We start from the raw sequence: 15,808 nt of genomic DNA on the forward strand, positions 1-15,808 counted from the left end.
TTCATTAAGACAGCCATACAGTAGATAAAATATACAACTCTATAGCCTCTGTTAGTAAATTGGCTTGTGTATTTTTTGCAGATGTTATATATTTTCCATGTGTTTTTCATACACAAACTTAAATTAATATATCAGAGCCTATGTATAACCAGGGACCGTTCCTCCAAATTTCTGCACTTTGTGTTAGGGACAGCTCCTAAGCATTATGAACATCTCTTATGTATTTCATCAGAGTGAAAAGATCCCTGACTAAGAGCTTGGAAGGCCCTCTGTTAATCCTGCTTCTGAACTCTTCTGATAGTTTTTACCCATTCATTCAGTCCAAGTGAGCAGTACTAATTGCCCACTTTTGATGTGATGAATTGGAAGCTAGAAAAGACAAGCCTTAGAATTTAGGGTGTGCATTTTATTCACTGAAATGGTTTTGGTGCAAGCAAATTAACTGTTATTCTCAGGAATCATCCTCAAAACAAAGTCCACATGCAAAGTGCCACATGTGGGATGCTCTCTATACATCTACATTAATAGAGCATATGAAAGTTTGTGATTCTTTTTCATTGTCTTTTGTGTACATTTCCAAACTAAAATGTAGTCTAAAACTTTCTCAGTTGTTTGTTGGATAGTTGAGTGTTTTATTTTTTATTTTATGTTTTATTTTTTGCTTCCTAAAAAGTTCTCTAGGATAGAAAAATACTCTGTTTTAGGGGTAGACATAGAACCTCTGTGGTTCCACTAGGAACACAAACCTGATTGGAATTTGGCTCACTTTTAAATCCCAATTAATAAATAAATTCAGAAGAACATTGATGACTGTGATATACTGGTGTTGTTTGAAATTTTCATGGTATGATAAGTTAGTCTAAAAATATCCTGGTTACAACCATCACTGTATGCATCCACTATTTAAAACACACACAAGAAGGTGGTGAAAATCTGTTGCTTAGCCAAGACTAGATAGTTGTTTTGTTTAGTTTTGGTCAGTAGTGCTATGGGATGACTTCAAAGCTTTATTTTGTATTATCTTGTATTTTGTGGTTAAAGTCTGCATATAAACCAATCGTGTTCCTCTGCTCTGTCTATAGACTGTGCGTCATGGCTTCCCCTACCAGCCTACAGCTCTAGCGTTTGACCCTGTGCAGAAGATTCTGGCTATCGGATCTCGCTCTGGAGGAGTGCGCGTGTATCCTTTTCCTCTGTGTTTTCCAGCCATAGTACTGTTTTGGGCTCTTTGAACTCACACACACTGTGAGAAGTGTGCAGCTGGAGGTAAGAGAAAACTGTGCTGTGTTTTTCCTGCCTAAGGGCATCCCTACAGCCCAGAACTGAGTCTGACCATTTAACTAACTCTCAGGGGTGAAGACACAGAGACATGTACAGATACCAACACGTGTCTGGGGAGGTGTTATGAGAATTTCTTTGTGTGGGTTAACTCATAAATCACCAATGCACACTTTACCGTGCTTACACACAATCAGATCTATCATTAGATGGTGAAATATGGTGTATTGTAGTAAGGACAAGTTATCTTTTCACGGTTGGGGTGCCATTAGAATGATATGTTATTATTAACTTTTGTCCAAAATGCAGAATGCTGGTTATGTGGTTATGTGTATTTTGAGAAAAAAATATCTGAGATTTGTTTCTCCCTCTCTCTCTCTCTCTCTCTCTCTCTCTCAGCAGAACGATATATTTAGTTGTTGTTTGGAGCACTGTATCGATCTAGAAACTCCCAAGTTAAACATTCACACTGCAGTATCGATTGTCAGCTTTCCTGGCTACTTTGTGTATGCACAGTCTGCAAATCATTCGTGTAGGCAAACACAGAATTTGATGTTTGTGGGTTTATGCAGGTGTGTCTGAGATCTGTTCACCCCAAACTCACAGAGGCTTCCTGTGTGCGCAGTGTAGTTTCTATAGTAGTGAGAATCACAGTAAGGCCATTTTTTCAACAGGAGGCAGAGAATAGGACTGTGAGTTAGTGTGTAATACATATCTGCATGTGTCCATGCCTCTGTGTGCATGTGTGTGTGTGTGTGTGTGTGTTTGTGCTTCCAAACAGGTAATTTAATTCCATGTGCACTCCCTAAAGTGTTGCCTTGAGGTTGTTCTTATGTGTGTGTGTTTGTGTGTGTATGAGAGAGGGATAATAGAATTCTCCTGTGTGACTGGCAGTCACTTCTCATCAGAGCACACACTAGTGGAAAAAAGAGAGAGCAAGAGAGGGAAAGAGAGAGTGAGTGTGGGGAAAAAGGAAAGAAAGAGACTGTTGAGTGAGAGATAGTGACGCAGAGAGAGTGTGAGAGAGGGAAAGAGAGAGAAAAAAGGGTTACAGAGGGAAAGAGAGGGTAAAGGAGGGAAAGAGAGAGTGACTTGACTTAAGGAAAGAGAGAATGACTGAAAGAGAGGAAGACAGAGTGAGAGATGCAGAGAGAGTGTGAGAGAGGGAAAGAGAGAATGAAGGATGGAAAGAGAAAGAGTGAATGAAAGACAGAAGAGTGAGTGAGAAAGGGAAGGAGAGAGTGAAAGAGGGGAACAGGGACTGAGAGAGAGTGAGAGATGCAGAGAGAGAGTGTGAGAGAGGGAAAGAGAGAATGAAGGAGGGAAAGTGAATGAAAGATGGAAGAGAGAGTGAGAGATGCAGAGAGAGTGTGAGAGAGGGAAGGAGAGAGTGAGAGATGCAGAGAGAGTGTGAGGGAGGGAAAGAGAGAATGAAGGATGGAAAGAGAGGGAGTGAATGAAAGACAGAAGAGTGAGTGAGAAAGGGAAGGAGAGAGTGAAAGTGGGGAAGAGGGACTGAGAGAGAGTGAGAGATGCAGAGAGAGAGAGTATGAGAGAGGGAAAGAGAGAATGAAGAAGGGAAAGTGAATGAAAGACAGAAGAGAGAGTGAGAAAGGGAAAGAGAGAGTGAAAGAGGGAAGGAGAGAGAAGTGAGCGAGGAAGAGAGAGGAAGAGAAAGGGGAAAGTCTGAGCAGTGAAGTGAACAAGGATGAACGATGCTGCAAAGCATAAAAGCAGTAAGATGAGCGGGGTGAGACAGAAACCATTTAGTCGTTTAGGTGCACATGTGTGTGTGTGTGTGTGTGTGTGTGTGTGTGTGTTCATGAGAGAGAGAACATGAGCTGAAGCTGGTTTTATTGTCAGGCATATCACGTACAAGTTCACTGCAGCTTCTCTCTAGTTAATGTCAGAATGATGATGCTCACTCTCTCTCTATCTATCTCTTTTTCCCTTTCTCTCTCTCTCTCTTTCACACACACACACACACACACACACACACACATACACCATGTTATTATGTTGTGTGTGTGTGTGTGTGTGTATTGAGGTTTGGTCCTTTTACTAATAAAAGCACATTCATGTTTTCCAGCTCTGCTATTAACAGGTCATGGGGTTGCCCTTGTTTGTTATCTACTCTCTCTCTCTCTCTCTCTCTCTTTCCTTATATCCCTCCATCACTACTCTTCTCCTTCTATTTCATCTGTTTACCACAGGAACAAATTATAAATTATGAGGGAGGAAAATGATGTTAACCTCATGCCTGATAACTGCTACACAGCTGCTGTCTATAAAAAACTCCCAAAACAAGCAACAACAAAACAATGCTTACATTTACTACAGGTTTCACTGCAGTTCTTGAATAATTAATAATAATAATAGATGAATAATAAATAAATAAATAAATAAATAAATAAATAAATAAATAAATAAATAAATAAATAAATCTTTGGCAATCACAGAATGATGGATGCTTTAGAATTCTATTAAACCTGAGTTGCTGTGGTTTACATCACCTGCACTGTGACTTTGCTGAGAGTCTTTTAGAAGAAAAAAAGGAAGGTTGAATAAACTGATCTTTATAATGAAAGAATACATACCATAGTCTACATACCTCTGTAGTCTACATACCCCTGTTAAAATGGAAGGTTTTTGTGAATAAAAAAATGAAACCAAGATAAATCATGTCAGAACTTTTTCTACCCTCAATTTGAAATTGCAATGTATAAAAAAATAGAAAACATTTAGGGAAAAATAGGAGAAATAAAAATGTTACAATAACCCGGTTGCGTAAGTGTGCACACCCTTTTATAATTGGGGATGTGGCTGTGTTCAGAATGAAACGATCACATTCAACCTCATGTTCAAACTTACATATAGCATACAAATTATTTGGATAAACCTCAAATAAAGACCAGCTGCTTCTGTAGTATTTTCTTCACATCTTCTTGGTTTCATCCGACTACTGAAGCCATGATCCTCAAAGAGCTTAGAAAGCATGTACAGGGTGCCACTGTCGAAAGAAATCAATCAGGTCAGGGGTATAAAAGAATTTCCAAAACATTAGATGAACCATGGAATACCATGAAGGCCATCATCAATAAATAGAGAAATTGGGGCAGCACACAAAAGGACAAGACAAACTCTTAACAGGAATGCTGCCAAGAGACCACTGGCAACATTAGAGGAGCTGCAGGAATATCTGACAAGTACTGATTACTCTCTGCATGTGACAAAAATCTCTCATATTCTTCACATGTCTGGGCTATGGGGTAGGGCAGCTAGACAGAAACCCTTTCTCAAAAAAACATCCAAGCTCAACTAAATCACCCCGGACCATGTGACAAAATGTGTTATGGTCTGCTGAGGCCAATTCCAAAAGATATAATAATCCCATAATTCCAAAATTCTGGAATCCTGAAGTGGGCTGTGCACAGGAAATGCCCTTACAATAATGTGTCCACCTGATGTGTAGACTTTTTATATATTTATATTTTTATATATAAATGTTGCTCCCAGTGCATATATTTAAATAGTTTCTGTTAGTTCTATTTTTTCCCTAGAAAAATCCTATTTGAATTTCAAAGCCAGTTATTGGGGTTAATCAATAGAATACACAAAGTTAAAATAAAGTCAATTTTAGTCTTGGATTACAAAAACCTCACAAAAATCACCAAAGTGGCCTGGGAAGAAACTGAGTTTGTGCAAGTTGTGGAAATTAATCTTTACCATAATTTAACATCTTCTAATTCCCCTGAGTGTCTCTGTCTCATTTAAGAAGTCAGTTATGAAACACACACACACACACAGACTTTAATTAGTTGTGACTGAAGCTGATTTACAGGCACCACTGCTCATTAGATATATAGAAGTTGTATCACTGCAACAAAAAGAAAACACACCCATTCACACTGATATGTGTATAATAGCAATATATATATATATATATATATACATATATATATATATATATATATATATATATACATATATATATATATATATATATATATATATATATATATATATATATATATATATAAGATAATATTTAGACCCAAAACAAAACTAGGGTGCTTGTTTTGCATTGCACTACACTACACCAAGCAATCTATTCTTCAATGTAGAAAAAATAAAGTCTGATACAAAAAATGAAGATTTAAAATACAAAGCTTATACAAAATGTTTAATGAAACTGTATTTCGAATGCTCTGTTCAAGCAGAGATAATGCTTCAGTAAATCACAAATCAGTTGTTCAGAAAATTGAAAAAAGGTAAATTAACAAGGTGATGAGCAGTGTACATGTACAAATTCAGCTTTGTCTGCTCATTCCATAATGGTGAATAAGTGTAGTTGTTTACTCTGACAGGACCATGATGTTGTATAAGAAGTAAAGGTCATTCTGTTATTAATAGTGACAATGAAGACTGAGGGTTTCTCTCTCCCTCTCTCTCTCTCTCTCTCTCTCTCTCTCTCTCTCTCGAGTTGCTGTCATGCATTACTCCAAGCAATCTGCAAATTTTGGATTTTATTACAGACACAGCTTCTATTTAGGCAAGATGCAGAAGTGAACAGAGTGAGATTCTAGTGATGTAAAGCAAGAACATCATTGCATCATGGACAGATTGAGACATAGGGAGAGAGAGAGAGAGGTAGTCAGAAATAAAGAAAGAACAATGTGAGGAACACCATACTAACACCTGGCAGGCCTCCAGAAAAGCCTCAGTTCTTCATGGCATGGACTCCACAAGATGTTGGAAACATTCCTTTGAGATTCTGGTCCATGTTGACATGAATGTGTCACACAGTTCCTGCAGATTTGTTAGCTGGATATTCATGCTGCGTATCTCCTGTTTTATCACATCCCAAAGGAGCTCTATTCAATTCGGATCTTGTGACAAGTTTGAGACAACTTGTGCTTTGTGACATGGTGCATAATCATGCTGGAAGTAGCCATTATAAGATGGTAAACCTTGGCCATAAAGGGATGCGCATGGTCAACAACAATACTCAAATAGGCTGTGGCAATCATGCGATGATTGATTGGTATTAATGGATCCAAAGCATGCCAAGAAAACATTCCCCACACCATTACACCACCTCCACCAGCCGGGACTGTTGACACAAAGCAATGGATTCATGCTGTTGACACCAAAGTTGGACCCTACCACCTATTTGTCACAGCAGAATTTGAGATTCATTGATTCATCCAATCCATACAATCTTCAACTGTCCAGATTTGTTCCCCACTGTAGCCTGAAATTTCTGTTCTTAGTGACAGGAATAGAACATGATGCGGTCATCTGCTATTGTAGCCCATCCATCTCAAAGTTGGACATGAAATGCTTTTCTGCTCACCATGGTTGTACAGAGTGGTTATTTGAATTACCATAGCCTTCCTGTCAGCTTGAACCAGTCTGGCCATTCACTCTGACCTCTCTAATCAACAAGATGTTTCTGCCCATAGAACTGACACTCACTGGATGTTTTTTGCTTTTCACACCATTCTGGGTAAACTCTAGAATCTGTTGTGTGTGAAAATCCCAGGAGATCAGCAGTTTCTGAAATCAGCCAGTCTGGCACCAACAACCATGCCACAGTCCAAATCATTGAGATCACATATTTTTCCTATTCTGACATTTGATGTGAACATTAACTGAAGCTCTTCGCTGCTGTTTTATGTTGTCTTATAGTGGTTTAGGTGCACGCATGTGTGTGTTTGGCATCGCCTCTGAGGGCATCCCTATAGGCTTTTGTATTAGCTGTGTAAAACTATAAATAAATTGCTAACTACCTGCTGGCTTTCCTTTTAACTGTGGATTGTATTTGTCACCACACAGTTTGGATCTGTGATCTTTGCTTTGTGGTTTTGTTTAATAAATGTTTGCGGATCTACATCGAGCTGCTGAGTCATAAATGTTACAAGAATTTGCATGTTTGACTGGTTCGCATTATTATGACTCTGTATATGACATTTATTAGTGGCCTTAGTGACGTAATTGATTTAATTAACTAGGCTCTGTACAGACCTCAGAGCTACAGATGGCACACGACACAGCTGTGATCGTAATTAAGGAAACGATTATTTGCTCTTCTCAGAACCATTTAGACTGATAGACAGTGGCCAGAAATGCATTACACGTTTACAATTTACAAGACAATTTACAAAAAAAATCAAGACTCCTTAGTCTTGATTTGCTTCATGTGCACTGATGTCTGGGCAGGACACAGTTTTTCCTGTTCTACTCACACTGTTGTAGGTAATGTGGTGTCTTTGTTCTATAGATCTTTGGGATCTAATGGGTAAATCAGGAAAGTATGATGTGTGGGCGTGTTTAAGAGTGAAAGGGGAGGGAGAGCTGGAGAGAGAGCGAGAGAGAGAATGAGTTTCTTATCTAGAATAATCTGGGTTAGTCTCTAAGTGTGTGAGTTGTAGATCTCCCTCCTGATCTCATCCCTTTGTGTGACTGAGAGGTCTGATTCTGACCTGTGCTCAATGATGATAATTAGAGGGATGGAGAGAGCGCAGGAGGGCAGTGAGTGAAGGAGAGAAGGAGAGCTTTAGCGTTGCAAGGAAATTATTGCAATTAAGAGGTGGAGGAAGGGTGTGAGACTGAAGGTGAAGATGGTGGTGCTGAGGATCACTGTAAGGGCAGAAGAGGATCACATGCACACTTACACACACACACACACACAGACACACACACGGACATAAGGACAGATGGATGGATGGAGAGATGGATGGAGGAAAAAACACTGATAAGGCACTGATAAGGCCAGAGCAGAGCAGAGCAGAGCAGAGCAGAGGTCATCTCTCAGAGCTGAACACACACACACAGATAGAGAGAATTCAATTATTTTGTTAATTTATGAGGCCTTTCTCATAGGCAAGACTAAACCGGTTCATCTTTCTGTGTGTGTATGTGTGTGTGTGTGTGTGTGTGTGTGTGCATATATGTGCGTGTGTGTGTCTGCATATGTGTGTGTGAGTGTGGATCACATGGAGATTGTACAGCTTGAGTGAGAGACAGATGGAGAGATGGTATGATACACTCCCCTGTAGGCCATGGTCTCAACTTTCAATTTCAGATCGACCTGCCTGGACAGTTAGTGTGTGTGTGTGTGTGTGTGTGCGTGTGTGTGTGTGAGTGTTTATTACATAGACTCAGATACAGCATTGCACGCATGCATACACACACACACACACACATACACACACACTTATCAGCGTCATTTTCTGAAAATTCTAAGATTTTAATAGTTTCATGTTAGCTGCATTGCTGCTGCTGGTGAAAACAGAAAGGAGGCGGGGCTTACTCTTCTTGGAAACTTACTTTTTAGGTTTTTAGATTTCCTGCTGAATAATCTGCCTGTTTTCTCCATCTGCGAATCTAATATGTTTGATTTAATGTGGAGTCACTAACTCTCAGCAGGGCAGACTCCTCTTATGTGAAGATAAAGTGAGTCTGGCTTTAAACATGTTTGTAAACAAATTGACTAATTATTATCTCATAATTATTATCAAGGAATTATGCTAAAATATTTATCACAATATTTTCCCTCCCGGTGCTCAAAGCATAGAAACTAATTAATGTCTTCAAACAGGAAGTTTTGGGGGGGGGAGTGATCTGCAAGGGCTTATATACAAAGCTGTTGCTGTTCTCATCTGAGGAGACGGAGGTTACACGAGGTTGTGATTTATCCAGTAGGTTTCTCCGTGTCTCCTGGAGAAACATGTGTACTGGTTAGCGGATTGATTTGTGCTCCAAGCTTCAGGCCGCGTAGGCTGGCTAAATCACTGCATGTATGTTACTGCTGAATGTGGGCGCTGATGTGTCGTGAACTCTTTATTGTAGTGGTGAACTGCAGCTTGATCTCACAGTGTAGGTAGTGGTGATATAATCCATTTTGATCAAGATTTAGAGTTCTCCATCTCTCTCGCTCCCTCTTAGAAGCTTGACATTTGCTAGCTAGTGAATGAGTCACATTTCCAAGGCTTCGCTGCTGTAATCTCCTCATAGTGTTACATAAGCCAGAGGGCACTCATGCACATTTATAACACAGGTGTGTGTTTGTGGAGGGGAGATGTGTCTAGCTTTTTTTCTGGACCAAATGTTTCTAGGATGATAGGGATATGTGACTTTTGTGGATGCAGAAGATATGTGATGCTTTCACATATAAATCAAACATTTTTATATAACATCATAATCTACACCTATGTAGAGATTTTGTGGCCTTTAGCTATAGAGCTTTGTATGTCAATGATAGGATACTTATTACGTCAATATTGGGGACTAGAATTAACACATACAGTGTATACGTCATAGATAAATATGGCAGATATAGCTGTTATGGTCTTGAGCCTATTTGGATAGTTACATTAAATGATCTGGTTTCAAATTGTGACAGTCACACTTATGTTCATTCAATGCATCATTATACACAAAAGGTCAAGAAAAGTAATGAAATATCAGATACGCCAAATCATAGACATGAGGAATGGGTCTAGACTGCACAATATTGCACGGATGTTATATTTTGCAGCATTCATAGCTAAAAACCAGCAACATGTCAAGAGGAAAAAATATGCTTTAGCTGGTCTACTCTGTGTCATTCTGTCTATATTCACCCATGGCCTTTTGCCTGTTTTCCTCTTTTTTTCTTACTGTATTAGTCTGATAGTGGGTCCCTGGAGGACTACTGGTTAGGCCCCGGTGCTCTCACTGCCACGGCCAGGGAACCAACCCCCAGCCACTGGGGTTGCACAAGACAGTGCACTCCCAGTGCCGGTCCCAAGCCTGGATAAAATTGGGGAGGGTTGCATCAGGAAGGGCATCTGGCATAAAAACTGTGCCAAATCAAAAATATGCAGACCAATGAGCCGCTGTGGCGACCTCTAATGGGAGCAGCCGAAAGAAGAAAATTAGCCTGATAGTATCTTTGACCTTGCTTCATTCATCTTAAATATCAGGAGATTATACACACAAAAATGAAAGTGTAAATGCACCCAAGATGCATTTGCAACAGATCTGATCACTCAGATCACTTGAGGTGATCACAGGAGGCGGTTTGAAACACTATTTAGTCACTTTATACGAGTATAAATGCGTCTGTCTGACCAAGTCATATTTGACAACAAAAACTCCACCCAGTGAAAGTGAAGTTACATGCTCTGTGAATGCTCATGTTGCCACTTTTAAAACATGCTAGTGAGATTCAGAATGGTTTTGATGTAGCAAACATCTTATTCATTAAAGCAATAAAAAATGAAGAACAACACTGGAAGTTAGTATTCAAAACTAATGAGTTGATTTGCAAATCAACATGCAATTTCAGATTTCAGACTGCCTTTTCAAAATGAATACACTTGTATGCATGTCTCTGCATTTGTGATACTAACACCAAAATAAAGACATGAAATCTATGTGCCAGAGAAAACACAGAATCAATATACTTATTGTAAATTTTTTTCCCCACCAGCCAATGATTTCCAGCACTAATATATATGTGAATCCTTTAAGTGAAATCTAATCTTTTAATCTCATCTTGCACACATAGTGAGGAGTAGATTTTATCAGATATCACAGCACTCAACTATACTCAGGATAATGTAGTCATTCTGACTCAGTCTTTTATTATTTTTACAATTGCACCACTCTGTGCAAGACTCCAGCCTTCACCGGTGGTCGTATAAATACTGAGAATATATAAATCTTGCAAATACAGGTCAAGAGCTTCCTTTAATGTTCACATCAAGCATCAGAATTGGAAAAAACTTGACTGTGGCATGGTTGTTGGTGCCAAACTACACTTAATCTCTTGGGATTTTCACGTACAACATTCTCTAGAATTTACACCGAATGGTGCAAAACCCAAAAAACATCCAGTGAGCAGCAGGTCTGTGAGCAGAAACAGATGATGAGAAAGGCTGATGATGAGAAAGGCCTAGTTGATGAGAAAGGATGCTCTGAGTTGACAGGAAGGATATAGTAACACAAATAATCACTCTTTACAACCGTGGTGAGCAGAAAAGCATCTCAGAATGCTCAAGATGTCATACTTTGAGACAGATGGGCTACAACAGAAGAAGGCCACATCAGGTTCCACTCCTGTCAGCCAGGAACAAGAGTCTGAGTCATGGGCACGGAAACTGTGATAGATTTCTCTCGGCTCTAACTAGTCTGGCCATTCTCCTCTGACCTCTCTCATTATCACAAGCTCACAGAACTGCTGCTCACTGGATGTTTTTTTTCTCACACCATTCTGTGTAAACTCCAGAAAATGATGTGTGTGAAAATCCCAGAAGATCAACAGTTTCTGAAATACTCAAACCAGCCTGTCTGGCACCAACAATCATGCCACGATCAAAGTGACACAGATCACATTTTTTTACCTGTAGCTCTTGTCCTGAATCTGCATGATTTTATGGCATGATTTTATGCAATGCACTGCTGCCACATGATTGGTGGATTGGATTATGGCATGAATGTGGCCACACAGCCTGTGTAAGGTTGCTGAGCTTCATTTAATTATTTTTGTGATCATGTCACATACATGAAAATGTTAAAGAGGTAGCCTGTGTTTCTATGTCAGACGTTGTACAAAGACCTTGTCGTATGCAGCTTTCATCATGTTCATTCACCCCTGAATGTGTCTGTATGAGTGTGTAAGTGTGTATGCATGATTATTTATTATTGAGGACCTGTTCATTCATGTGCATCCATAGGAAGCCTGTGGATAGATGCACACAAACACAGGGTGTCACTTTTTTAGTGGACATCACATTCAAACAGTGCTACGGTATTTTCTCTGACAGTTTTGTGATTGCTGCTTTGATGTTTTGAGCTTTTGAACTGTGTGTGTGTATGTGTGTGTGTGTCTGTGTACTTTACAATGCTGTGGACAGGCTGGCTTATTTGACAGGACCCATTATATGATTGTGTTTACCAATCCTGTGGATGGAGGGATGGGGAAATATGGATGCAGTGTAGCAGACAAAAGAATGATTTAGAAACAGAAATATTCATGAATGATGAAAAAAAGGATGATGTTCAGACTAACTTGTTCAAACCTGGCTGGAAATGTGACATTTGCACAGTGAGTCCTTGTTTAGTCCTTGAGAAAGCCCCCCTGCTGCTTTCCCTTTTCTCTCTTTAGCCCACTGCTCTTATCTGCTTGCTGGTTATGTTGCTAAAAAAAGGACACTAGGCTCAAAAATCAATATCTCCTGATGGCTAAGAGAGAAAGACCAAGGGAAATAGAGGAAAGGAGGGGTTGCAATGAGGTAAAAGGGAGGGACTTGGCTCTCCTAACTTGCTGCAGCAATCTGTGTGTGTGTGTGTATGTGTGTGTGTGTGTTTGTGTGTGTGTGTGTGTGAGAGAGAGAGAGAGAGAGAGAGAGAGAGTGTAGTAGGCAAGAATGGAAAGAGAGGTGTGAGGGGGTTGGTTAAGCAAAAAGAAGCGAGCGATAGATAGCGGGAAGCTAAGCTACAGTATATCTCAGCAGGATGCTGGACTTAATTCTCTGAAGCAGAAATCGTGTCCAACATCATTTCTGTCCCACAGGGAAATGTTCATATTACACTCGCACATGCACGCACACACACACACGCACACACACACACACACCTCTAAGTGAGTGTGTGGACTGGGGTGTGCCGCTTCTGCATAAAGCTTGGCTCAGTATAAAGAGGTGTGTGTATAATGTTGCTTTATCTCCTCAGTGCACATAGATTTGAGACAAACCAGAATGTCAAATCACAGAGATGGTTTGTGTAGCTAAGTGTGTAGCTAAGTGTGTAGCAATCCTCCAAGCATGCTACACAGCTTAGGGCATTATTATAAGCATGATCCACAATGTCTTTGATATTAACTTGGTCTTGTGCCACCATACATGTTTGTTTGTGTGTGTGTGTGTGTGTGTGTGTGTGTGTGTGTGTGTCTGTGTGTGTTTGTGTGTGTGCTTTGAATGAAGTCAGATGGAAAACACACAGCTGTTGTAGTGTCAGATACCAAAACATCTGCTTCCTCCACCTGGTGTCATGGTGCATGGTGCTAAATACAGCAACATATAGTGAGAATTCCAAACTGTGAAATGACGATTTTACGTACCTTCATAATGCATTCGCTGGGGAGTCTTAACCATGAATGTTGTATGGATAATTTGTAACACTTCATAATAGTGACATGATCATGCCATGGCATACATCATGGCAGATATCATAACGAGATGTAAATGGGATCTCAATTAGCAGATCTTTTATAACTGATAGCTCATAAATGCTGATTAGAAAAACATTACCATGCAGTATTAGCATTTATAGCTTTTCAGGCAACAACATTGCATTCTGTCTTTAAAATTCTTAGTTTCAAGTTTGGCATGCTGTATAATAGTGTGACAACTATTATAATATCGTGTTATAATAGTTGTCATGAAGTATACACACTCAGAAAAATAGCACTAAACTGTATCTTTTCCTGTCACCTTTTGTACCTATAATATGTAATTTTTTTACCTGGAAATGTGAATATGGTGTACCTTAAAAACCAATTTAAGGTGCATAAATAAACTGTAAGTAGTTTTAAGAGTAAAGCTTTAAAGATACACTACATGCACCTTTCTAGGCAAAAAAATATACATACTAAAGGTACAAAAGACGTACCATTGACAAAGAAAGCTACAGTTTATTGTCCTTTTTTTCTGCAAGTGTAACATCTGTCATTAAACATCTGCTAACTGTAATAGACTTGATGCTATCATGGGATCAGACATTATGCCAGTGATCATGACATCAATATATTAGCAGACACTGTTACATCACTGTTGCATACACTGCCATGAAAAATGACATATTGTGTTTATAACAAACTCATCTCTGTCTTATGATGAAGGTTCAAGTAAAGTGTCACCGAATTCTTTAATACCCAGATGTGCTAACTGTGTTTGTGTGTACACTGACACACACTTGCCCAAAAAAAAAAAAAAAAACAGTACCACCCCTGCAGGGAGAGGATGAATAATAAATAAAGGAATAAGTACGTTTTGGAAACACAACAACACAGATGATTATCTGGTATTCTCTTTGTGGGTTAAAGCTCTAAAGATTAATTTCATATGAGATTAATTTCACGATTGGAGATGGAGGCGTGATTGTGTTAGCAGCAGGTGCCAAATGTCATTCATTGTTATAAGCAAATTGAAACGATTTATGAGAGAGGGTCCGTCATCGATGCATATTAATCCATTCTTTGTTGTCCATATTAGCATGCAGATCAGATGCGGAAGGAAAATGAATATTTAGTGTATTATACTTCATTCACATAGCTGAGTGCATAGGGGAAACTGAGGGTATGATCAGAGAGCTCTGTGTGTGTGTGTGTGTGTGTGTGTGTGTGTGTGTGTTGGGGGAGGTGGGGGGTGTTTGTTGTGAAAAAGATAAAGGAGATTTATGATAGAGAGAGAGAGAGAGAGAGAGAGGTAGTCAGAAATAAAGAAAGATGCATATTCATATTTTTTCATGCACGGTTTACAAATTAGCAGAATGAAGCTTGTGAATGCCAGTGCTGCTTTTCTCTTTCCTCATCCATCACTCTCCATTCTTCCTGCCTGTAATTTTATAAACGTTAGCTTCACTCATCTATTCCCTCTCTCTCTATTTCTGTGCCATTTTCTCTCTCTCTCTCTCTCTCTCTCTAAGGATAACTTCTTGTCTGTCACACTGATGAAATTTGTGGTGTGTTTACCTGTCTGCTTGGATTACACCTCTGTGTGCGCAGATGTGCATCAGACCTCTCTCTCTCTCTCTCTCTCTCTCTCTCTCTGTATGTGTGTGTCTGTTATCTGTCTGTCTGTGTGTGGACATGTTTTTTATTGGCATTCTTATGCTTTGATTCTAGATGATAGACAAAAAAGCAATCTACTGCACATCCATCATGGTGTATGTGTCTCATCAAGCCAGTGAATGTTTCTCTGTGTGATGAGTTGGACTCCAGCTTTAACCATGTGCGGATAGCTCCCAAGTTGTCCGACAGAAAAGCTTTGCTCTTGAATCTCTATGATGGTACCTCAGGGTGGGAGGGATTTCATACTCTCTCCCCTGACACTAGCCAATCAGTGAGCTCATGTATGCGGAAGAGGGTGGAGAGCACTATGATGCAGCATGAACTCGCGGTTCAATAAGATGCAGTTGGTTGGCTTGGTGTGTTTTGGAGGAAGCATGTGTTAGCCTCCGCCCTCGCTGTTTAGAAGCTGTTGTATGATAGGCAAGAGCTGGCTGGTGGTTGGAAATTGGCAAGACTAAATTGGAGATAACAATGGGGAAAAGTCCAAAAAAAGAATGGAATTTATTTCTTTATTTCTTCTCTTTATTTATTTATCTTTATTTATTTCTGTTTATCTTACACTATTGAGAGGCAGGGGGATGTAAACTTTTGAACAGAATGATCTGTGTTAATTATTATTATTTTGTTAAAAGATCTTATTTTTTCATTTAGTACTGCCCTTCAGAAGCTACATTAGATATTTAATTGTTT

The 15,808-nt window shown here is 39.4% G+C and overlaps 1 protein-coding gene across 10 annotated transcripts in view; it reads left to right on the top strand.

The window, feature by feature from the left end:
* The window catches only part of stxbp5l (syntaxin binding protein 5L), a 118,171-nt gene that overhangs the window by 15,067 nt on the left and 87,296 nt on the right, over positions 1-15,808 (top strand). For all 10 annotated transcript variants that reach the window (XM_026947179.3, XM_026947182.3, XM_026947180.3 and 7 more), the window contains exon 2: positions 1,083-1,180. In XM_026947179.3, the coding sequence (XP_026802980.1) occupies positions 1,083-1,180 (98 nt within the window). The remainder of the gene's footprint in view (positions 1-1,082; positions 1,181-15,808) is intronic.

The sequence above is a fragment of the Pangasianodon hypophthalmus genome, chromosome 5 (genome assembly GCF_027358585.1).
Source record: "Pangasianodon hypophthalmus isolate fPanHyp1 chromosome 5, fPanHyp1.pri, whole genome shotgun sequence".
Classification (NCBI taxonomy): Eukaryota; Metazoa; Chordata; class Actinopteri; order Siluriformes; family Pangasiidae; genus Pangasianodon; species Pangasianodon hypophthalmus.